Raw genomic sequence first — 26,042 nt, forward strand, 5'->3', positions numbered from 1 at the left:
TTTAAAAGAAAAAGACAAAGAAGAAGAAGGATACAATGAGTTTCAATATAAAAAATCTTTAAGAAAAAGGCTACAAATTTTAAGGATTAGTAGGTGGACACATTCTCGCTTTCCTTCCTTTTACAGGTCAATGCCTTTGTTGCTTCCAGGGCTAACTGGCAAATATCTGGGGAATCTTCTGTTTGGGAGCTGTCCCGAACCACCTTCCAACCTAGAATCTTAAAACAAAATATACTTTCATCCGCAGGAATGTACACTCAGGATTCATTACCACACAAAGAAGTTCTTGAATTTGGAAGAAAAGAGAAATAGACAAGAGAAAAAGACAAAATAGTCTTTTTTGCAACCTGGTTACTAGCATAATTTTTATTTTAGATAATTCTCCGAGACCGTCAATTCAATAACTTAAGCTAGTTAGCATCATAGTTATGAGGCCTCAGAAAGCAGTCGTGTGTTTCCATAATAGCAAGTAATTTTAAGAATTTTCAAGAATATAAGTTAAAAATAATATAAGTGTTTTCACAGAAAAAAGAATATAAAACACATTTTCTAGCAAAGCAAATAACCATACACATAATTAAACATACAATCAACAACATATTTTCTTACTTAGAAAAACTTAAACCATGACACAAGGTGATTATTTGGATATTATTATTACAAAGGACTTAAATATACAAACTTGGTTGTGAAAGATCTGGCTAAGCCAGTTACGTAAAAGTCTATCTGTGATGTTATAGTTTCCAAGAAGTGCCATAAAAGTCAAATAGTTAAACATTTCTCTGTGTTGCTTTTTTTTTTTTTTTTGTAATTCTAGAAATGTTACATAAAGTGGTTCACCAAATCATGTAGACACATCACATGTACTGGGGTGGGGAGGGCTGAACGGATACGTCCAAGTTTGATAGACTCAGAAATGAATGAGAAGACACAATGGTACTATATTTAAAGCAAATATCAGTATATCATATAAAGAAAGGCATCTTACAATAATGAGTCTGTTTGAACACCACAATTTTCAGTTTGTATTTCTAAAATGGGGGAGGGGATCTATGATATACTGTCAAAAAACAGAGAACTGACATAAAAGCCAAATATAAAGATATAAAAGATAACAGTAACATTCAACCATCCACGGGTAAAAGGCCATCTGGACATAAGTCTGAGACCAGCAAGACGCTGTCCACTGCAATTTCTCCAGTCTTGCCCTTGCCACGTTCAGCTTCAAAAATAATCTAATAAAGGAGAGGGAATAAAAAATTACTTGCAAATATTTAAATCAATGATAAAGTTCCACTATTTAGTTGCTATTAAACTGAACTCAATTCATATGTCCCTATTCCATAGAAACAGGCTTTGACACTGAATATATGGTAATGTATTTTCCAGATGCCTGGTATCTACACTGAGTGAATTACAATCAGAGAAAACAGGGCTCCTGCAACACTTAAAAGAATCTGGAAAGCCCTGGAAAGCTGAGAAGAGTAAAGTTTAAGAGGAAATGTTGGAATTCCTTCCTATTAAGAAGAAAAAAAAAAGCAAAACTAAAGGAATAATATGATTTTCATTTCAAAACCCAGGCTAGAAGAAATTTAATTATCGTCATGAACCCTCCTACTCCACTGGTGGGAATGCAAATTGGTACAGCCACTATGGAGATCTGTATGGTAGTTCCTTAAAAAACTAAACACAGAGCTACTGTATGATAGGCCAATCCCACTCCTGGGTGCCGAGAAAACTGCAGTTCGAAAAGACAGATGCATCCCAATGTTCATTGCAGAGCTGTTTACAATAGCCAAGTTATGGAAGCAACCTAGATGTCCATCGACAGATGAAGGGAAAAGAAGGTGTGGTATAACGGAATATTCAGTTCAATTCAGTTCAGTCGCTTAGCCGTGTCCAACTCTTTGTGACCCCATGAATCGCAGCATGCCAGGCCTCCCTGCCCATCACCAAATCCCGGAGTTCACTCAAACTCACCTCCATCGAGTCTGTGATGCCATCCAGCCATCTCATCCTCTGTCATCCCCTTCTCCTCCTGCCCCCAATCCCTCCCAGAATCAGAGTCTTTTCCAATGAGTCAACTCTTTGCATGAGGTGGCCAAAGTACTGGAGTTTCAGCTTTAGCAGCATTCCTTCCAAAGAAATCCCAGGGCTGATCTCCTTCAGAATGGGCTGGTTGGATCTCCTTGCAGTCCAAGGGACTCTCAAGAGTCTTCTCCAACACCACAGTTCAAAAGCATCCATTCTTCAGCGCTCAGCTTTTTTCACAGTCCAACTTTCACATCCATACATGACCACAGGAAAAACCATAGCCTTGACTAGATGGACCTTTGTAGGCAAAGTAATGGCTCTGCTTTTGCATATGCTATCTAGGTTGATCATAACTTTCCTTCCAAGGAGTAAGCGTCTTTTAATTTCATGGCTGCAGTCACCATCTGCAGTGATTTTGGAGCCCCCAAAAATAAAGTCTGACACTGATTCCACTGTTTCCCCATTTATTTCCCATGAAGTGATGGGACCAGATGCCATGATCTTAATTTTCTGAATGTTGAGCTTTAAGCTAACTTTTTCATTCTCCTATTTCACTTTCATCAAGTGGCTTTTTAGTTCCTCTTCACTTCCTGCCATAAGAGTGGTGTCATCTGCATCTCTGAGGTTATTGATATTTCTCCTGGCAATCTTGATTCCAGCTTGTGCTTCTTCCAGCCCAGCGTTTCTCATGATGTACTCTGCATATAAGTTAAATAAGCAGGGTGACTATATACAGCCTTGATGTACTCCTTTTCCTATTTGGAACCAGTCTGTTGTTCCATGTCCAGTTCTATCTGTTGTTTCTTGACCTGCGTATAGGTTCCTCAAGAGGCAGGTCAGGTGGTCTGGTATTCCCATCTCCTTCAGAATTTTCCACAGTTTATTGTGATCCACACAGTCAAAGGCTTTGGCATAGTCAATAAAGCAGAAATAGATGTTTTTCTGGAACTCTCTTGCTTTTTCCATGATCCAGAGGATGTTGGCAATTTGATCTCTGGTTCCTCTGCCTTTTCTAAAACCAGCTTGAACATCTGGAAGTTCACGGTTCACATATTGCTGAAGCCTGGCTTGGTGAATTTTGAGCATTACTTTACTAATGTGTGAGATGAGTGCAATTGTGCAGTAGTTTGAGCATTCTTTGGCATTGCCTTTCTTTGGGATTGGAATGAAAACTGACCTTTTCCAGTCCTGTGGCCACTGCTGAGTTCTCCAAATTTGCTGGCATATTGAGTGCAGCACTTTCACAGCATCATCTTTCAGGATTTGAAATAGCTCAACTGGAATTCCATCACCTCCACTAGCTTTGTTCGTAGTGATGCTTTCTAAGGCCCACTTGACTTCACATTCCAGGATATCTGCCTCTAGGTGAGTGATCACACCATCGTGATTATCTTGGTTGTGAAGATCTTTTTTGTACAGTTCTTCTGTGTATTCTTGCCACCTCTTCTTGATATCTTCTGCTTCTGTTAGGTCCATAACATTTCTGTCCCTTATTGAGCCCATCTTTGCATGATATATTCCCTTGGTATCTCTAATTTTCTTGAAGAGTCTTTCCCAATCTGTTGTTTTTCTGTATTTCTTTGCATTGATCGCTGAGAAAGGCTTTCTTATCTCTTTTTGCTCTTCTTTGGAACTCTGCATTCAGATGCTTATATCTTTCCTTGTCTCCTTTGCTTTTCGCTTCTCTTCTTTTCACAGCTATTTGTAAGGCCTCTCCAAACAGCCATTTTGCTTTTTTGCATTTCTTTTCCGTGGGGATGGTCTTGATCCCTGTCTCCAGTACAATGTCACGAACCTCTGTCCATAGTTCATCAGGCACTCTATCTATCAGATATAGTCCCTTAAATCTATTTCTCACTTCCACCATATAATCATAAGGGATTTGATTTAGGTCATACCTGAATGGTCTAGTAGTTTTCCCTAGAGTCTTCTCTTGTGTTGTTGGAAGAGGGTGTTTGCTATGACCAGTGCATTTCCTTGGCAAAACTCTATTAGCCTTTGCCCTGCTTCATTCCGTATTCCAAGGCCAAATTTACCTGTTACCCCAGGTGTTTCTTGACTTCCTAATTTTGCATTCCAGTCCCCTATAATGAAAAGGACATCTTTTGTGGGTGTTAGTTCTAAAAGGTCTTGTAGGTCTTCACAGAACTATTCAACTTCAGCTTCTTCAGCGTTACTGGTTGGGGCATAGACTTGGATTACTGTGATATTGAATGGTTTGCCTTGGAAAGAACAGAGATAATTCTGTTGTTTTTTAGATTGCATCCAAGTACTGCATTTCGGACTCTTTTGTTGACCATGATGGCTACTCCATTTCTTCTAAGGGGTTCCTGCCCACAGTAGTAGATATAATGGTCATCTGAGTTAAATTCGCCGATTCCAGTCCATTTTAGTTCTCTGATTTGTAGAATGTCGATGCTCACTCTTGCCATCTCTTATTTGACCACTTCCAATTTGCCTTGATTCATAGAAGGCAATGGCACCCTACTCCAGTACTTTTGCCTGGAAAATCCCATGGATGGAGGAGCCTGGTAGGCTGCAGTCCATGGGGACACTAAGAGTCGGACACAACTAAGCGACTTCACTTTCACTTTTCACTTTCATGCATTGGAGAAGCAAATGGCAACCCACTCCAGTGTTCTTGCCTGGAGAATCCCAGGGATGGGGGAGCCTGTTGGGCTGCCGTCTATGGGATCGCACAGAGTTGGACACGACTGAAGTGACTTAGTAGTAGTATGGACCTAACATTCCAGGTTCCTATGCAATATTGCTCTTTACAGCATCAGACCTTGCTTCTGTCACCAGTCACATCCACAACTGGGTATTGTTTTTGCCTTGACTCCATCCCTTCATTCTTTCTGGAGTTATTTCTCCACTGATCACCAGTAGCACCTACCGACTGGGAGTTCCTCTTTCAGTATCCAATCATTTTGCTTTTTCATACTGTTCATGAACTCCACGTTCAAGGTCAGGAGGGGCGGTGCTGAGGAGATACCCCTCATCCAAGATAAGGAGCAGTGGCTGCACTTTGCTGGAGCAGCCGTGAAGAGATACCACATGTTCAAGGTAAGAGAATCCCAAGTAAGACAGTAGGTGTTGCAAGAGGGCATCAGAGGGCAGACACACTAAAACCATAATCACAGAAAACTAGTCAATCTAATCACAAAGACCACAGCCTTGTCTAACTCAATGAAACTAAGCCATGCTGTGTGGGGCCACCCAAGATGGGTGGGTCATGGTGGAGAGGTCTGACAGTATGTGGTCCATTGGAGAAGGGAATGGCAAACCACTTCAGTATTCTTGCCTTGAGAACCCCATGAACAGTATGAAAAGACAATGGAATATTACTCAGCCATAAAAAAGAATGAAATAATGCCATGTGCAACAATATGGATGGATCTAGTTGGTCCTACTGAATGAAGTAAGACATAGAAAGACAAATGTGATATGATTTATATATGGAATCCAAAAAAATAGTGGTAAAAATAGTACATATAAACTTATTTACAAAACACAGCCACAGACATAGAAAATAAACATGGTTACCAAAGGGGACAAGGGTAGGGAGGGATAAATTGGGAGATTGGGATTAATATATATACACTATCATATATAACCCTGATGGTCTTTTGGTTAGGACATGGAGCTTGCACTGTCAGGGCCCAGGTTCAATCCCTGGACCAGGAACTAACATGGATGGACCTAGAGAATATCACATTAAGTGAAGTAAGTCAGACAAAGAAAGACCAACACCATATGATACCAGTCATATGTGGAATCTAAAATATGACACAAATGTGGACTTCCCTGGCAGTCCAGTGGTTAACACTCTGCACTCCCAATGCAGGGGGCATGGGTTTGATCCCTAGTCAGGGAACTAAGATCCTACATGTGGCACATTGGGGCCAAAACATAAATAAAATAAAATATGAGACAAGTGAACCTATCTACAAAACAGAAACAGACCCACAGACAGAGAGAACAGACTTGTGGTTACCAAGGTGGGGTGGGGGAGGGGTGGATTGGGAATTTGGGGTTAGGAGAAGGCAGCGGCAACCCACTCCAGTACTCTTGCCTGGAAAATCCCATGGACCGAGGAGCCTGGTAGGCTGCAATCCATGGGGTCTCGAAGAGTCAGACATGACTGAGCGACTTCACTTTCACTTTTCACTTTCACGCATTGGAGAAGGAAATGGCAACCCACTCCAGTGTTCTTGCCTGGAGAATCCCAAGACGAGGGAGCCTGGTGGGCTGCCGTCTGTGGGGTCGCACAGAGTCGGACACGACTGAAGCGATTTAGCAGCAGCAGCAGCAGCAGCAGCAGCAGCAGCAACTGCAGCAGATGCAAACTATTAGGGAATGGATAAACAGCAGGGTCCTACTGTAGGGCACGGGGAACTCTATTCAGTACCTTGTGATAAACCATAATGGAAAAGATTAGGAAGAAGAATTACAGTTAGATCCCCTACATATGAGCTTTCAAGTTTCTAGCTTTCAGAGATGCGAACCTACGTTCCATTCATGTCAGGCGTGAGTGACATTCCAGCTCGTCCTCTGTCTCCTATTGCTGATGATCCTTCAGCTCTACCATCTCCCACCTCCTCTCCCTCCTCCATCGGTAACTCTTCTTGCCTGTCCACTTGAAGCCAGCCCCTGTGTGCCAGCTGTTGTACTGCACTACTGTGCTTTTTGAGGTACTGTACTGTAAGATTTAAAATGTTTTCTTTATTTTCCGTGTTTTTTTTTTAATGTATTATTTGTGTGAAAAGTATTATAAACCTATTACAGTACAGTACTATATAGCCAATTGATTTAGATGGGTACCTTGGCTAAATTTGTTGGACTTACAAATGTGTTCTAGGAACAGAACTCATTCATATGCAGGGGACTTACTGTATATAGAGGTAGAACTGAATCACTTGTACAGCAGAAATGAACACAACATTATAAATTAACTATACTTGAATAAAATAAGTATTTTGGAAAATGACCTTCTAGTTTCCATTCATTGTGATAAGTGCTGGGCATAAAGTCAATGAGCAGGATGTGCTTTTATGTAGTAAGGAATTTAGAGCCTGGTTTGGAAGGAAGTTGGTGGGAGGAGCCTGACACATGAGCATTTCATTTCCACAGAATATGATATGCCTGCATCTGACAAGTAATATCGTTAGTTGTGCTGTTAAATACCTTGCCTATTTCACTCCAGAATATAAGCTCTTAAGTGGAGGGGAAAGTCTTATTCATCTCTGTAGCCCCAAGGCCTAGGTACTTCAGTAAGTGTTTTGCTTTGTTAAATCACTGAAAAAGAATGTAAATAATCTCATTTTATACAGTTTTCCACTTACGCTTTTGGGAGTATCAATTCCATGATACAGCTGAGTTTTCCCCATCCTCCACAGTTCATCGGTGCTCCAGGTTTTCTCCCAGGCCAGGGCATTGTTCCTATTTTTCACAAACACTCTAAGCTTCCCTACTTTGTTTCCAGCCAGCCGGTAATGAAAGAGCAAACAGAAGTTGCTGTGGGGTTGCAGGTTGGGGAGGAGAAGTTTCAAATGGCTTATGTCCTTCTTCTGACCCATCAGGGCTGAAACAGCCATATAGTAGCCAACAGCTGGAAGAGAAGAAAAACCCCCAGTTAATGAGGCCATTGCAAAGGGTTGGCTACAGTGAATAAAATAGCTGTTAAAAAATGAACCCTAGGTGCCTACAGGGAAAGCTCAAGTCCTTTTAATTTCAAATATTTAGGAACAAAATTTTCATGCTAACATGAATTTTAGAATCCTAGGGCTGAAATTCTTTGCTCTGTAGAGAAGGAAACTGAGAGTTAGAGAAACTGAGGAATCTGCTCACATTCACAAAGCTTGGTAGTGGTAGGTATGGGGTAAGAATCTAATTTAATGGTCTTTGAGCACTGTAGATAATTTTCAGCTAACAGAAAACAATGGAGTATTACTCAGCCATTAAAAAGAATACATTTGAATCAGTTCTAATGAGGTGGATGAAACTGGAGCCTATTATACAGAGTGAAGTAAGCCAGAAAGAAAAACACCAATACAGTATACTAACGCATATATATGGAATTTAGAAAGATGGTAACGATAACCCTGTTTACGAGACAGCAAAAGAGACACTGATGTATAGAACAGTCTTTTGGACTCTGTGGGAGAGGGAGAGGGTGGGATGATTTGGGAGAATGGCATTGAAACATGTATAATATCATATATGAAATGAGTCATCAGTCCAGGTTTGATGCACGATACTGGATGCTTGGGGCTGGTGCACTGGGACGACCCAGAGGGATGGTACAGGGAGGGAGGAGGGAGGAGGGTTCAGGATGGGGAACACGTGTATACCTGTGGAGGATTCATGTTGATGTAGGGCAAAACCAATACAATATTGTAAAGTTAAAAAATAAAATTAAATTAAAAAAAAAGAAACTAATTAAAAAAAAGAAGAAGAAAATTTGTGTTCCAGAACTTTCCACCTGCACTGAGTTGTATATAAGATGGCTAGCTGGTTAGGTGGGTCCACAGTGTGGTATTTAATTCACAACATACATGAATTTGTACTAACGGTATCATGGAGCTGAGCCACCATGTGCAATGTATCACTCCAAGTTCTGTTTGAAGATGGCAGGAACGCAGATCACCTTCTGTTTCTCAGGACCTTTTCCCAAGAATTTTGTAACCAGTGTAGTGGATGTTTGCTCATCTGCAGCCTTCTGGTCGTGGCTTTGATGGACTTGGACAAAAACTCTCTTAGGGTGGGGTTTGAAGAAGTTGACAGAAAGAAGATATTCCTCTAGAAGCCAGGAGAAAGACATGGTGGGTGGGTGGAGTTTTCTGGTAGTCCAACTCCTAGAGACATTCTCAGGGCCCAGATTGACATTGCTCTAGTTTTCATTGGACCCAGAGACTGCCTGGTCTTCTTTCCCAGTTAGTAAGTTTGCCAGATTCAGAGAATAAAAGTGCAGAATGCCCTGTGGAGTTTGCATTTCACATAAACAACATGTCTGAGATATACTAAAAAGCATGTGCTGATTATCTGAAATTGAGGCATCCTACATTTTATCTAGCAGCTCTACTAGCTACAGTCTTTTGTGACCCACTGTGGTAGGTTTCCCTTTTACTCCAGTTCAAGCCCACTTTGATCTGTCCTTGAGATTTCAGCCTTCTAAAAATGCTGATTCATCCCATGTTGGGTGAACCTCAGGGTTATTTGCAAATCAGGTGTTTGTAAATAGGGAACTTCTATCCTCTCCCTTAATCCCACGTTCTAACAGGAATTTTTGTTAGGAGATACCCAGGTTTCCTGATTGCATGTAAGGGCTTGCAAGGAAGGCTCTCAGGGAGGAATCAGTGTCAAGGAAGGATCTAGAAGGATCTTTTACCTGAGGGCTGGGCATATACCTCTCCAAAGAAACACTTTGATGGGTAAAGAACCAGATTTCCTGAAAGTATAACAGTTATTTCTAATTACAGAGTCAGCTTTAAATGACCAAAATTCTATTTATGCTCCAAATGGGATCTGCCGTCCAAATGCTCTGCCTCAAAGGAAGTTAGAGCCCATCAATAGTAGACAGTGGGAAGTAGGCAACTCAGAGCTTCAGCAGAGAAAAATTCAAGGTTAATTGGAATGAAAGAAATCCTTCAGCGATAGGTGGGCAAGTCCAGTCCAGGAGTTCAGAGTGCTGATCTGCTGCTCATTATGATTTCAGTGCTCCGAGAGGTGACGCTCCTAAAACTCCAGGTTTAGGGAGAGGTCATATTAATATTTCCTTTCCAGATTCCTTTCCCCCTCCTCCTAAACTCAAAAGACAACCACAGAGCACCATAGCTGGTAAACTGGGGAAAAGAAACAACTTCCTTCTACCTTTTCCCAAATACTCTTTATCCTTATACAAAGTCCTACATCTGTGTTTCATCAGCAGGGGAGTGAATACGGAAGAGGTTTGCTGGAGAATCCTTTATGGGGTAGGCGGGTGAGAAATGGACTAAGTCAATCATTTATCAGGGGAGACTTGGGAAGGTCTAAAAGCTTCCAAACGTGACAAACAACCCTGACTTCACAAGCAATGAGAACAATTACCCTTGAATCATTGGATAGCTTTAATTCCAGGACCAGACCACAGGACATGGATCAGTAAAGACTACATACCACTATCTCGGTCCGCAGGATTCCAGTTGAAATCATCTCCTATATCCTGTTTCCAGCCACAGATGCCATGGTCAAAGGTGCAGTCAACTGAGATATTTAAATCTGCTAAGAAAGGGATCATTCAGCATCATTTAGCAGATTAGGAAATGTTTTAACATTGGGAGCTTTGGAAGGCGTGGCCATGTTTGCAGTTGCTGTCAAGAGTTTAGGGAATTTGGGACTAAAAGATGCAAACTATTATCTATAGGATGGGTAAACAACAAAGTCCTACTGCATAGCACAGGGAACTATACTCAATATCCTATGACAAGCCATAATGGGAAAGAATGCAAACATAAATATATACCTATAATGTATAACTGGATCACTCTGCTGTGCAGCAGAAACTAACACAACATTATCAATCAAATATATTTCAATTAAAAACAAGTTTAGCTAAGTATGGCCATCTTGGTATCCATTTTGTTTGGCCCTGCAGTCTGCGAGGGCCTTAAAGTGGCATTAGCCCTCACGCAAGTGCAAGCCCTAGATAAGAGCCCATGGAGTCACTCGTAAAAGCGAGTTCCTTGTATGACTTTCCCAACGTCCCCTGTGACTGACACCCTCCCCTGCTTCCCAGGGCCTTGTGTCTGCCTTAGATAAGACCTCCCTGAAGCTTACTAACACCTCAATTGTTTTCATTGGAATCCATCAATGCAACCTTAGCCCAACAAGCCCAAAGCACTACACACACATGGACCCTCAGAGAGGCGTGTGCCCCACGTTCTGCCTGGACTTCCCCCTAGGGCCCCTGGAGGCCATGCCATGTCGTTTCCCGTGACCTGGAGTAATAAACTTGTCTATTTAAATTTCTTTTGTGGTCTTTTGTTGAACCATCTGGCACCCAGGGGCTCCATCTAACAAATGTTCATTTAACAAATCCTAACAACTGCGTGGAGTACAGGGTCAGCTAGAACAACCTTTGACCCAGTGCCTCCAGTTACTTTTATGTAGATTGGGGTCAGCAAACTAACATCCTGGCCCACTGCTTGGTCTTGCAAATAAAGTTTTATTGAAACACACCACGCCTATTCATTTACATATTGACTGTGGCTGCTTTTGAGCTGCAGTGATAGAGCTGACAGATGCAACAGAGAGTGTATGGTTCACAAAGCCTGAAATATTCAGCCTCTGGCCCTTTACAGAAAAAAGTCCTGACCTCTGATGTAGGTGTCAGAAATTACCACTGGGAAAAAGAGGAAAGACTGAGAGGTTTCTGATTTGTAACGAATCCCAGACTCTGGCTTGGAATGGGGGGCTTTTGCAGTTTATACTAAGGAATAAAGGAAGGGCAAAGAAAGGGGAAAAGCTAAAGAGATAAGGGGCAGCAACTGGTTGTTGACGCATTAATGATTTGCAAAGCATTTTCACGTACATTACATCATTTGATGTGGCTGCCACAAAAATTCTACAATCATGCCCATTTTCAAGAAAGTAAAACTGAGAGTCATAAATGATTTGACCAAGTCCTCCAAACACTGAGGGCTGGAACTAGACCTGACTCCTAAACTAGATTGGAATCCAGGCTGTCCATCTACATATATCTTAAGCCAGTACAAACACACAGCCTCTTTTCTCACTTTCCTTTCTTCTTAACCTGTATTTTCCCCTATTCCAGAAAAGATGTTTCAGTCTAACTTCTAAAATTAAAAGATGCCAGGTAATGCTTGCTTCCATTCTTCAATATTCTTTATGAGTGCTATTACTCCTAAAATATACTCACTCCTAATATATGTTACTCACCTTTGTGTTTCAGATGGGATGATGTAGTTTTTCTTTGGACCAGAACCAGATCAACTTCACTTGCTTCATTCCCCTTAGGAGCTAACAATGAACACTTGATCAGTAAAAAGAAATCCCTAAAGCCCCACATACTAAGAAGGTATGAATCAATGAACAAAGATGGTTTATCATATATGGCTTATCATACATAGCTGGCTATTTATAACCATGGGCTCCACATTCACAGATTCAACCAATGACAGGTTGAAAATATTTTTTTAAAAAAATCCAGAAAGTTTCAAAGAGGAAAACTTGAATTTGCCTTGCATACGAGGAAACCATTTACACAGCATTTACATTGTATTAGGTCTTTTAAGTAATCTAGAGACTACTTAAAGTATAGGGGAGGATGTGTTTAGATTATATATGAATACTGCACTGTTTTATATAAACCTTGAGCATCCATGGATTTTTGTGTCTGCGGGGGTTCCTGGGACCAATCCCCCAGGGATACCAAGGGACAGCTGTGTTCTACTTACAGAGTATGTTACAGCAGTGTTTCCCTAACATTTCCAAAGCATTCATATTGGTGCCAGTTTCTGCATCTAGAATATCTTTTTTGAAAGGTGCCCCCAGTGGACCCCATTAGGCATCACCTAACTAACCTAAACACAGCATATTAAAAAGCTGAGACATGACTTTGCTGACAAAGATCCATATAGTCAAAACTATGGTTTTTCCAGTAGTCATATATAGATGTAAGAGTTGGACCATAAAGAAGGCTGAGCACTGAAGAACGGATGCTTTCAAGCTGTGGTTTTGGAGAAGATTATTGAGAGTCCCTTGGTCTGCAAGATCAAACCAGTCAATCCTAAAGGAAATCAATCCTGAATAGTCGGTGGAAGGATTGATGCTGAAGCTCCAATACTTGGGCCACCTGATGGGAAGAAGTGACTCCTTAGAAAAGACCTTGATGCTGGGAAAGATTGAAGGCAGGAGGAGAAGGGGACAACAGAGGATGAAACGGTTGGATGGTATCACTGAGTCAATGGACATGAGTTTGAGTAAGCTCCAGGAGATGGTGAAGGACAGGCAAGCCTGGCATGCTGCAGGCCATGGGGTCGCAAAGAGTTGGACACTACTGAGCGAGTGAACAACAATAACAACAACAATGGGGCGAGCACAGACAAGGCAAAATAGAGAGGGAGCAACAGATGCCTGGTGAGAATGGAAGGGAAAGTCCCAGGCTGGGTCAACATGGAAATCCCCCTTCAGGGGCCGAGGCTGATGATGGCTCTGCACAGTCACTGGTGACAATGGTGATTCTCTAGCTCATGTAGAAAACTGAAGCTTAAGCTCTATATAGAATGTTCCTCTATTTTACCTTTTAAAATTATAACCACACAACTCTGACATTCTCCTTTCACTGAGTGTGCCTGTAAAAAGTGCCTTCAAGAAGGAAAAAGGTAGAGCTTAGCAGATCTACCTGGGTCGGGGGGGATCTCTCGGAGATTTAGGGGTGCGCTGCACCCAGAGCTGGGCAACCAGATGACCCAGCTGGCAGGACAAGCAGGCTTCCTTGGTCAGGAGCAGAAGGAGGGGCTGCATCAAATAGGACACCTCCTGGGTAAGTGGAAAGGGCTGACCTGTGCATCCCACAGCAGCAAATGTGATTTTGTATCTGCAGAAGATGTTAGTTTCCAGACCGTATAGAGAACCTTGCTTCTTAAGATTTAAAGCTGACCCCATCTTACATAGGCTTCCCTGGTGGCTCAGACAGTAAAGAATCTGCCTGCAATGTGGGAGACCAGGGTTCGATCCCTGGGTTGGGAAGATTCCCTGGAGTAGGGATTGGCTACTCATTCCATAGGCAGAGGAGCCTGGCGGACTGCAGTCCATGGGGTGGTAAAGAGCTGGACACGACTGAGCGACTAACTGTCACACTTCACTTCACCGTCTTAGTTATGGCATCTTCCTCTTTCCTGTCATTTGCCAGGGAAAACTACAATTCACTTTTCATAAGATGCATAAATTAACAAAAGTCATACTTGATACTCACAAAACACATCTCCACGAAGGCTTTGTTCCTGCTCCACATGGTTCTCATCTCTTTTCTCATCCTCCAGCCTCTCTTTCTTTCTGTTTTCATTCCTCTTCTTTTCTCCGTCAGGATTCCCATCTCTGGAAATGCTCTCTTCAGAGCTGAAGGGCTCCGAGTCAACCTTTGTGGTGGGCGTCGCTCTGGGTTCTGCGATGTTTTTCATTTTTACTTTCTTTCTCATGCTATTCTTGTGAGCAAGCAACTTCTTAATTCTGTCCTTGATGGTACCAGGTGCTCTGAGGAGTTCTTTCACAGAATTTTCTGGGATAACTGAAACCAACAGTAAAAGAGAAGTTCCACATTGACCAATAATCAGATCTCTCACAAAAATGGAGCATTTAAAAAATGTCAAAGTGCAGTCAATGAATGCTTCCAGAATCAACACATATGAGGCTCAATCATCTGATATTTTAGAAAGAACTGCATTTGCATCTGTTTTAAGTGGTTCCAATGGTTACAGCAGGATCTTAACTACCTTAATCGTTCAAAGACAAACCTTCGTTTTGCTTCATAAACTATGATGATGAAATACCTGCTCCTACTAAGCTGGGTTACAGATCACAACGTGATAAATTTTCCAGAATCCTCTAATATTTCTGCTTTCACACTGGTATTTGTCAAAGCTACTCTTGCCCAGGGAGCTCTGTAATTTGTTTAAATGTGATGTTAAAAAATTATAGCTAGCATTATGTTGAACCATATGTACATTGCCAATAAGGACCCAATGTGGGTCACAAAAATGGTGACTTTTGATTCAGTGTACACATATCTTTGAATTTCTTCACCTCAACCAACTAGTATCAAAAGCTAAATGATTTTCCTTATTGATTATTTATAGAGAGGCATCTATATTTAGTTTTACATTCATTTTGTATTTCTCACCACTAAATTAAATTCTTTTTTAAAATGCATCTTTGTAATAGACTGACAGACATAGAAAGCAAATATATGATTACTAAAGGGGAAAGGGAAGGAGAGATAAAATAGGAGTTTGGGATTAACAGATACACACTACTACTATATGTAAAATAATCAATAAGGACCCTAGTATATAGCACAAATCCCTGGTCGGGGAACTAAGATTCCCACATGCTATGGAGCAACTAAGCCCACATGCCACAACTAGAGACTCCGTGTTCTGCAATGAAAGATTCTGTATGCTGCAACTAAGATCTGACACAGCCAAATAAATAAATAAATGACAAGTTGACTTTAAAAAAATGCTAGGATAAAAAGAGGGCATTTATAAGGTTAAAATGGGTGAATACATGTCAATTACTAAGATCAGTGGTCAATATATATTGGGCCTGTGTTTACTATTATTTTTAGAATTCATCATCAGAATATCAAAAATCTTCTACTAAGTTAAATTCTTTTCCAGATCATACCTCTTCTGCTTGTGTTATTACTGAAGGAAAAAGTATGGGAATGGCCTCGTTGTACTCACACCTATATTCTTGAATATGCTCTGTAAAATGTGAACTCCTAATGATTAAAGCTTATGTTCAATGACTAAAGAAGCTGCTTTCCAATGGGAGCCATGATTGAGTTTTGGTAAAGAAGCCACTGTCACTATTACTCCTCCTATGTGTGCATGGTTATAGAGCATTTAATACATTCTGGGTTGGAGTTATGCCCTACACATGGATGCTTATTTATTATGTATGGATTATTTCATGTAATAGCCAAAACAGTATTAAGGGTCAGATACTATTATGAGCTTCCCAGGAGACATAAAAGACACAAGTTCAATCCCTGGGCTGGGAAGATCCCCTGGAGAAGAGCATGACAACCCACTCCAGTTGCCTGGAGAATCCCATGGACAGAAGAGCCTGGCAGGCTATAGTCCATAGTGTTGCAAAGAGTCTGATATGACTGAAGCAACTTAGCATGCACGCACACACTATTTTGAAGAGAGAAACTGAGATCCTGAAAGGTTAGTTTGCTCTCAGACCATAGGCAGTAGGCTAGGGAGCCAGGAATCAAGCCAAGGCAATTTGATTCCAGAAGCCATGCTCTTGGTAACTAAATGACACAGTGTCCTTTCTTAAATTGACTGTTACTAACCAAGTTTGGTAGTACTAGAGTTTTGATTTCCTTAGAATGACGTATAGCTGCTGTCAAACTAAGACCACATTATCTAATGGTGCATTATTAATACCCACATATTCCCTGGTGGCTCAGATGGTAAAGAATCTGCCTGCAATGCAGGAGACCCGGGTTTGATCCCTGGGTTGGGAAGATCCCCTAGAGAAGAGAATGGCTACCCACTCCAGTATTCTTGTCTGGAGAATTCCATGGACACAGGAGCCTGGTGGGCTACCATCCATGGGGTTGCAAAGAGTCAGATATGACTGAGAGACTAATACAAACACACACGTATAAGAGCAGTAAAAGAATACACACATCCACATTTAGGTTGCATTGTTCTTTGGATACAGATGGGGCATAAGGATAATTGACTAACTCCTCTTCTGTACTGCCATCTAAGGTCTGGACTTTTTCAAAAACAATACACTCATAATAAAAGCTACTTTATTATTATATACAAGCAGTTCACACAGATACAAATGTATTTTACAACACAGCATTTTATAATGCTGAACACTAATTAGATGTGATTCTCTCATTTTTCTATGACTTTTCTTTGCACGTAAGGGTGGATTTTGGTCATCCTTTAAGCAATGTTGTTAAGACGTTAAGATCAATTTTCAAAAGAGACATGGCTGTTTATTTTACAGAGAATCAATCAAAGCAGAATGGAAAGGACTGGGCAAATAACATAGTGAGTGACCCGAAGATAGTTTTCTTCTGTAAATAAACATTTTGGCAAAAGACTAGAGAAATGATTCTGCTGCAGAATGGACAGCAACAAAATTAATGATTTTTCAGATATCAAACAGAACATTGTGATAAGTTTGAGGTTTTGAAGAATCAAGAAAAATTTGTTTTAAACTGCTCCCCTAAATAAGCTTAGAGTTGGATGACCAAAGAAAAGAAAAGTTTTCTTAGCATAAGAAATGTTTAGGTTGACCAAAATAACAAACAGCTCATTAACAAACAGCTCATGCAACTCTATGTCAAAAAAAAACAAAAACAAAAACAAGCCAATCAGAAAAATGGACATTTCTTAAAAGAAGACATGCAGATGGCCAAAAACCACATGAGAAGATGCTCAACATCACTAATTATCAGAGAAATGCAATCAAAACTACAACGAGGTATCACCTCATATCAGTCAGAATGTCCATCATCAAAAAGTCCACAAACAGTAAATGCTGGAGAGGGTGTGGAGGGAAGGGAAGCCTCCTATACTGTTGGTGGCAATGTAAATTGATACACCACTGTGGAGAACAGTATGGAGAGTACTTTAAGAACTACAAACAGAACTACCATATGATCCTGCAATCCCACTCCTGAGCATGTATCCAGAGAAAACTGTAATTCAAAAATATACATGCACTGCTAAGCTCATAGCACTATTTACAACAGCCAAGACATGAAAACAACCTAAATGCCCATCAACAGAGGGATGCATAAAGAAGAGGTGGCACATATATACAATGGAAAACTACTCAGCCACACAAAAGAACACAGCAATGCCATTGGCAGCAACATGGATGGACCAAGAGATGATCATACTAAGTGAAGTCAGTCAGGTAGGGGAAGACAAATTTCATATGATAGTACTTATACGTGGAATCTAATTTTAAAAAGTGATACAAATGACCTTATTTACAAAACAGAAACAGACTCACATATTTCAAAAACAAATCTATGGTTATCAAAGGGGAAAGGTGGAGGGGTGGATAAATTAGGAGGCTGGGATTAACATACACTCACTACTATATATATATATATATATATATATATATATATATATATATATACACACACACACACACACACACACACATATACCTGAGTCACTTTGCTGTACACCTGCAACTAACACAACATTGTACACAAACTATACTTCAGTAAAATTTAAAGACTGTTTGGGTTGATGGGGGATTTACAATCTCTAAACACTGGGCTACAATAACAAAAAACATGGGTTGCAAACAGCTACCCACTTGCTCGCTTAAAAACAGTGCCTTCATTTGGACGTTGGTGACACACTGTTGTTTCAAGAGGGAGCCAGTGATTAAGAAGGAAGCACTCCAGGTCTGTTTTGGCCAGTTCTTCCTAATCTCTGTGATTCTTTGGTCTGGGGACAGGGATGAGTACGTGGAGGTGAGTTGAGTTGCTCCCTTACTGACACAAGTGTTTTTCCAGTGCTTCTTTTTTCTCTATGCACAGCATTTTTCTGCATTTATTTTTACAGGATTTCAGAGTCAGGAGGAGCTAGACCTTAATGAATATGATTGAAACTGTGCTAATAACAGTCTGAGCCAGAGCTAACTTTATTGAGCATCTACTATGTGCCTGGCCGAACTAAGCTCTCTGTCTATACTACCTCATTCAAGTCTCAATGAACCTATAAGAGAAGTATTGGGAGGAATGTGGGGGCCCCCAAACATAACCCAAGATAAGGATTTAGGTGCAGGTGGTTTACTTAACAGGTGATTCCAGGAGGCGGAAGAGGGGTAAGAGGGACAGTGAGACAGGAAGGGAGGAGAGTCAAAAATGGTGCCTCGATGGACAGGTAATCACTGTGGGTGTCGAGGGACATCTGGGAACCAGCACAGAACCCACCTCAGAGCTGTCCCGCTGCACGGGGGAGGCTAGGGGATTGAGGTGTAGATCCTCGGCCCCCACGGCTTGAGGACTGACTATCCTTGGGGGTGAGAATTTGGGGCTTTAGCTCTGGGAGGAAGGCGCAAGGCCAAAATGCAGGCAGAGTCCACTGCACTGGGGCTTGGGACATGCACAGAACTGTCCCCCACCTCACTGGAGTCAGGGGTCTCCAAGGGATGGTGGCCTGGCCCCTTCTGAGGACTCGCTAAAGGGCCACCACGGGGCCCATTTCAGATAGAAAGACACTGAGTTTAGAGAGGTGGAGCACCTGGCCAAAGACCACAGGCAGCACGGGGTACAGCTCAGATTCAAATTCAGGCCTTCCTAGCCCTAAGCTGGGCTGTCGACCAGACGACCTGAGACCAGCGAGGCCAGAATGGACATGTGCAAAGTTGGTGGCATGAGGGAGCCCTTGACCACTGATCCTGTGTGGAAGGTTTACTGATTCCATCCCTTCTCTGCAGGTCTTTCAAAATTATGGCATCTTTCCCGCCATCCCACCTACCCATGCACATCCCTGCACAGGAAGCCAGTCTCTCAGCCTTTCTTTGAATAAAGTTCCAGAAGGACACCATGGGCACGTCTACACAGAGGGATGGAAACCACAGCAACAAGCTACTGGAGACCGAGGAGTCGCTGAATCCCATCTCTAACCAAAGCGGGGGCCCTCCTGGAGGCCATGGTCCCCACTCCACAGGTTCTCTTCACTCTGAGATCCCTGATGGGGAAATTTGTCAGAGAGAATGCAGTCCCGCCCTTGGCCTACTTCGGCTATGGGAAAGCACTTTTACTTTTGTTGTTGTTCAGTCGCTCAGTCATGTCCGACTCCTTGTGACCCCATGGACTGCAGCACACCAGGCCTCGCTTCCATCACCAACTCCTGGAGTTTGCTCAAACTCATGTCCATTGAGTCGGGGATGCCATCTATCCACCGCATTCTCTGTCGTCCCCTTCTCCTCCTGCCTCTAATCTTTCCCAGAATCAGGGTCTTTTCCAGTGAGTTGGCTTTTTTACTTTACATTCCTCAAAATATTGACAGGCACTGTGTCTGCTTTTCCACACCTTTTTTTTTTTTTTTTTTCTTCCAGGTTAAATGCTGCCCAGTTCTTTTGGCAGTTCTTCACAGAATGTGATTTCTTCATTGCTTATACTTCATCTTCATTGCTTATACTCTTGTGTACATCATTTCATCCAGTGCTGCTGGGGTATGATGAATCTTTTATGAGTGTGGTGCTCAGAGTCCATCATGGTGTGTGGGCTGTTTATTTTTGCCATCACTGAGTTCAGCTATGTCGTCATCAGGAGTATCAGCCAGGTGGGGGTACAGGATGCGATACAGGTCAAGGGACGACTTACAGCCATATTTATTGGAATATGTGGCTATGCTCCTAAGGCATCTATGAGAGAGTAGAGTCAGGGTGGCCAATAAGTCTTGGCACACAATGAGCCAATGCTAAAAGGGACATGATCAAAGGATAAGCCCAGGTGACTAAACAGAGTGGGACATGGTTGGTCAGGCACGTGACTGACCTATGATCTTTGCTGGCTGGTCTTGGAAGATATTCCGGGTGCTCACCATGATTTCTAGTTTTCTTCTCTTTCAGGATGCGTGACAGGATTAGATATATTTTCTCCCCTGCTTCCAAGCTTAATCATGATCATCCACACTTCTTTAACTGCTGTGATGAACCCTCAGCCTCGGATTGACACCATGGTACCATAAGACAGTGGGACCTCTGTCAGCCTGCATTCCTAAGTGACAATGTGGACAAGAAACTCCCTGACAACTCTCTCTGGGTATAGCACAAGTGGCAAAAGAAACTGTGATTATTGGTGCAGCTTCTGACAGCAGTGATGTTTTCATTGACTGTTTCAGAGTTTACCAGCTGAGCATTAAAGAATTCATCAGCAGAAACCATGAGACTTGACTCAACTTAAAAAAAAAAAAAAAGTGAATAGAGGCTTGAGGAGGATGACAAAGGGAGGTTCGCTTCATTGTACTTTTTTTTTCAGTTATACATTCTGAAAAAAGTCCTGACTCACATGGTTAAAAACCTTCTCCGGTTCTAAGCCACTGACTCTTCAGGAATGTTTGGTATTGCCCCATAACCGAGCCTGTCCTGACTGATGCATTTGCTCAGTGTCATCGTCCTCAAATTTTATTTTCAGTATTTGAAAACATGTCGTGAGCAGAAGAACCTTCAGAATCCTTGAGGTCCTTTAAGTGCAGTGCCTACAACTTCTGTGAGAACTGGAGCTGTGGTCTGATTAGCTGAGAAGAACAGTCGGAGGCGGAGTTAAGTTCCCAAACACTGTATACAGGCATCCTGCTCCCCTTCTGCTCCCAACACACCAGAGAGGAAGGAGCAGGGAGAAGGAAAGGGAGGAAGGAGACAAGGAGCAAATGCTTTATAGGGAAGAGCAAAGATGCGGTGACCAAGTGCACTTACGGGCACACTGCAGTCCGCTGCCTTTATACCCCTGCTTTCACTTGCACTTGAAGGATCCTTGGGTATTGAGGCAATTGGCATGGAGGCTGCACGTGTGGGTATTCTCAGCACATTCATTTATATCTGAAAATGTGAACAGTCGCAAGAATCATCTTGTGGTAACAGCACTTGCTGAAAGACTATCCCCTGAACTTGAGTAACTCCAGGGCCAACCACTCCACCCAGCCAGTGAACCCTGTGTGGCTGGGGAGCTCAGAAGAGCCGAGGATGCCTGGCACCTTGGCCCAAAGCCCTGGCTTTGCTTGCTGCCCGGTATGGAGGGAGGGTGTCTGCAGCTCACCTCCCCCACAGAAACCTCCTCTCCTGCTTATCAAGGCTCCTGACATCTCTTAGTTGTTCAGGCTTGATTGCATAACATTGTCATCAGCCAAACTTACCACTAAATAACAATATCAGAAAGTAAATTCTATACATAGAAGGGATTGGAACTCCTTGCCCACAAAGAACAAGACGGGCTTGGAAGCACTGACATCATTTGAAAAACGTGAACCTTTTGTTCACAGGCTGCCAGGAGCAGGGGTTAGGCCGGTCTGAGCTCGTCTGTTGGGTTTAGACTCAGAAAGTTTACTGAATTCCACCCATGTGACAACTTCCTTGGCCTTCTTTTCCCTCCCGCTTTTTTGCTATACTTCTCGAGGGCTTCCCATGGGCACTTGTGGTGAACAACCCACCTGCCAATGCAGGAGACATGGGTTGGATTTTTGGGTCGGGAAGATCCCTGGAGAAGGAAGTGGCAACCTACTCCAGTATTCTTGCCTGGGGAATATGCGCACAAAACAGGCTATTGTTTGCTTGTTTAATTAATTAATTTCTTTATGGCCGTGCCATGTGGCATGTGGGATCCTAGCTACCTGACCAGGGATCAAATCTGTGCCACCCTGCACGTGAAGTGCAGAGTCTTAACCACAGGACCACCAGGACGTCCCCTAGGCTATTGTTTTTACCTCAGCCACAAGGGGGCTCAGGTGCTGATCTTAATCACTTGTTAAATCACAAAGATTTGCTTCCTTTGACAGCTCCCCGTGTGGACTCCCACCCTGTCCTGTAGCATCTCCCTCTAGGTCTCAGGAAATAGGCTCCAACTCTGTGACACAGTCTGGAGATGGACCCCAGAGATGGTGGGTTCTGGAGCATCTTGGAGGATCCCAGCTCACAAGAAGTGGGAATGTTACAAGCCAGATTAGGATGGCCTTTAGGCTTGAGGGAAGAGCTATGGAGGCTTCATACAATGTGTTCAAAACCCAGGAATGGATATTTCCCCAACACAATTACACAGGACACGTCCTGGTCAGCTCTGAGCTTAGGGTGGAAAGAAACCTTACTTTCCCCGCTGCTGTCAGCTTTCCGTGTTACGCACACATGTGTGTCATGGGCACGTTATGTAAACAGGAATCCCCAGGGGGCCGAGATGTCTGCAGGACCAGCCCCATTCATGCTCTATCAAGGGCAATGGGAAGCCGTGCAAGGGCTCCCCAAACACCCCACTTCACTTGCTCATTGAGACTTGGAATTCCTTCCCTAAGGGACAGGATTTCTGATTTCACCCGTATCGGGCCGAGAGCTGAGTGATACCTCAGTCTTATCATAGAGTCATCTTGATGACACCAGAAAGCGAACATCTTAGGGGACATAGAGCTGGAACCATGGAAGGGTTGAAGGAGGAGTGAGGAAAGAGAACACTGCACCTCCTTCATTCATTTTTCTAAAGCCATTCCTGAGGGAGACTTAGGCAAGGGCCACTGAGGTCAAGATTAAGCAGGACTTGTTATTCCTCCTTTTATCAAATATAAATATGCTTCACTGTCTTCATTTTCAGGGCTTCCCAGGTGGTGCTAGTGGTAAAGATGCCACCTGCCAATGCAGGAGATGTAAGAGATGCGGGTTCGATCCCTGGGTCTGGAAGATCCTCTGGAGGGGGAAATGGTGACCCATGCCAGTATTTTTGTCTGGAGAATCCAATGGACAGAGGAGCCTGGAGGGCTACGGTCTATAGGGTCACAAAGAGTTGGACACAACTGAAGTAACAGCACTTTTAGCTATACCTGGAAATAGAACCAAAAATATAAACAAAACGAAACCAATCAATTTTTTTCAAAAAACCCACAAAAATCATCTCAAGCTATTTATCTCCATAATAGAGCTACAGAGACTGCGAATCTTTACATTAAACTTTGATGAACCTGGCTTCATGTAATTCATGTCATCAGAGTTCCCAAATGACAAAAATTTAGAAAAATATAGCTTTCTTTGTGTTGTTAAGCTGGTCAGTTCAGTAGATGGTTCAACTAATAGACTGAACTGATGTATAAATACCTGTAAAAAAGCCTATAGGTTTCTTACCTACACAGTCGTACCAGCCACTGATATATTTCAGTTCGAATCCAACATGACATTTGCAATAGTAGCTTCCAAATGTGTTCACACATCTTCGATTGTAGGGGCAGAAGGCTTTATCAGAGACACATTCATTGATGTCTAGGATGGAGAACCAGGACACGTCAGACACACCAAGAAAGCACCCTCCCTCCAGCACATTCTTGTGCCTGCACCCAGAGCACACAGCTCGCACACACACGTGTGGTTTCTTCACTGGAAAACTGATTATTCTGCTACCAACGTCCTATCCTACGGGAAGAGTTCTAGATCCCCGAGGCACATTCACTGGATTTCTATCACTTTGTACAGCTTATTTTAGAGGTATTATCTTGCTGTAATGGCATTACTTCTATTCACATTTTCTCTTTCATTAAGCCCTGCCTTTTCTGGGGCAGGGAACATACGGCTGGCACTTGGTACACAGACACTCCATTTTGCTGAAGGAATTAATATTCTTCCAGCTATGGATATTGCATGGCAAACCTAATACACAAACATTCAAAGCTTGCATTTTACAAAAGAATTATTTCATTAGCAACAGCCTCCAAATCCTGTCATATTGTCCCAAATCAGAAACACAGTATCTAAAGAATGTACTGATACATAAATGGTGGGTCAAGTGGAATGAAGCCATGATGCAACTTAGGAGACAAGAGGCTTCCTTCCTTTGCTACCATGGAAAGTCACATCACAGAGGGGCTGACAGCTATGCTGACCAAACCATTAAGACTCAGACTTTGCCTTAACTTTCAGATGTCAAATCAAGTAAATTTGGAACCATCATTATTTTGAAACAGTGGTTAAACAAGAAATTTGGTGCTGGCTTATTGTTCTTTTTGCATTCTTGATATAATTAACGAGTAAGTATTGGATTGACCAAAATTATTTTTCAGGGATCACTTTCATGTACATCAAGTTCCTCCTCCAATGCAAATGGCACTAGACAAATCAAAGAGGTGGGTGAACACTTGGATTCATTTGGTCAAGAATTAGCCTTGACATAAATCTGATTTTACTGAAGAGCATTAAACCCTATGAACTGAAGTAAATATTTGCCTGCTCTCAAAGAGCAGAACCAAAATTTTAATTTATACAGACTTCTATTAAAGTGGTTAACTGATTTAGGATCTATTTGAGTGAGATTTCTAAATGTGGTTTATCAAGTTATGTATCAATACATTTACGGTAAATAAACACCAACGACTTCAACTGAAAAATATTTCTATTGTAGTCCAGAAGTTAGAATATTAAATCATAGTGCTATTTGCTTGCTTCCATCAAAAGAGATTAAGAACTCTTTCAACATTCTGTTTGGTTTGACATCCCATATTAATGCTATGTGTTAACTTGGTTATAATATTATCTATCTTTAGTGCAATATAGTTAAATACACTAAGAGTATATACAACTTGGTAGTTGAAGTAAAAAGTGCAGGGTAAATACACAAAAATAAAATTACTTGTATTTTTTTCCATTATGGCATCAGGCAACCCAACAAATTATAGAAAAGTGTTTCCTCTAGCACAGCAAAGTGCATCTAAAACATTCGTGCTATAAATGTCATGGAAATGGACATAAATCTGTCATTTCAGGAACTTTCGATGTCTAGTCAACAAGTAGGTTGTGACGGATGAAAAAGGAGGAATGGAGTAAAGGGAGAAGTCAGGGGAGCAGGTAACTCTGGATACTCTACCTAGACAAGCTCTTCCATTGGGGGCCAAGAGGAGGCCCGGAGATGGACACAGACAGCGTGGCCCCTCTTCCGTGTCTTTACAGCCGTACTGGCAGTTGGTCATGTCACACGTCCTAAAGTCTGTGAAAAGAGGCACGGGTTAGCCTTTTCCCCAGGAGATGATAAAAAAATGGTCACTAAGGAACGATCCCTGACCCCTGAGACATGAAATGTAACACGTGGAATGGTATCAGAGGATAAGCTTCATCATCTGAGTCCCAGATGGAGATCCAAATGGAATGTGCACAGGGGTGGTGTCTTGTTGGCCCCCCGGTTGATTCTGTTGGCCAGTGCATTGCACCTGACTGTCTTTAGGCAGAGCATGCACCCCTCAGTCACCAAAGACGGCATCTCTATCTCTTCCTATACAAGATCCTTTAAGTCACCTGACTGGTCTCTACTATTGGCTGAAATGCAACCTCTGATAGAGATGATTCATTTGAATAAATAGGGTAAAAAAAATGCCAATTCTACCCATCTCTCCATTCATATCTAGCCTCCTTGAGAGTCACTCAAATCATTAAACCTTGTCTTTTAGGTGCATGTATTAAAACACGCAGCAGATAAGGCTGATCAGCTACCCAAAAGCCATTCCCATTACTGAGGCTGAAAAGCCAGTTACACATCTTTT

At 42.2% G+C, this 26,042-nt stretch overlaps 1 protein-coding gene across 1 annotated transcript in view; it reads right to left on the reverse strand.

The window, feature by feature from the left end:
* Nucleotides 1-640: 640 nt before the first annotated feature.
* Nucleotides 641-26,042, reverse strand: part of EGFL6 (EGF like domain multiple 6) — a 41,834-nt gene continuing 16,432 nt past the window's right edge. The window contains 8 exon segments of the mRNA XM_019955520.2: nt 641-1,235; nt 7,380-7,645; nt 10,192-10,293; nt 11,974-12,054; nt 14,012-14,323; nt 21,244-21,366; nt 23,644-23,778; nt 25,373-25,492. Of these exon segments, the coding sequence (XP_019811079.2) occupies nt 1,125-1,235; nt 7,380-7,645; nt 10,192-10,293; nt 11,974-12,054; nt 14,012-14,323; nt 21,244-21,366; nt 23,644-23,778; nt 25,373-25,492 (1,250 nt within the window). The 3' untranslated portion in view covers nt 641-1,124.

Source organism: Bos indicus, chromosome X, assembly GCF_029378745.1.
Source record: "Bos indicus isolate NIAB-ARS_2022 breed Sahiwal x Tharparkar chromosome X, NIAB-ARS_B.indTharparkar_mat_pri_1.0, whole genome shotgun sequence".
NCBI lineage: Eukaryota > Metazoa > Chordata > Mammalia > Artiodactyla > Bovidae > Bos > Bos indicus.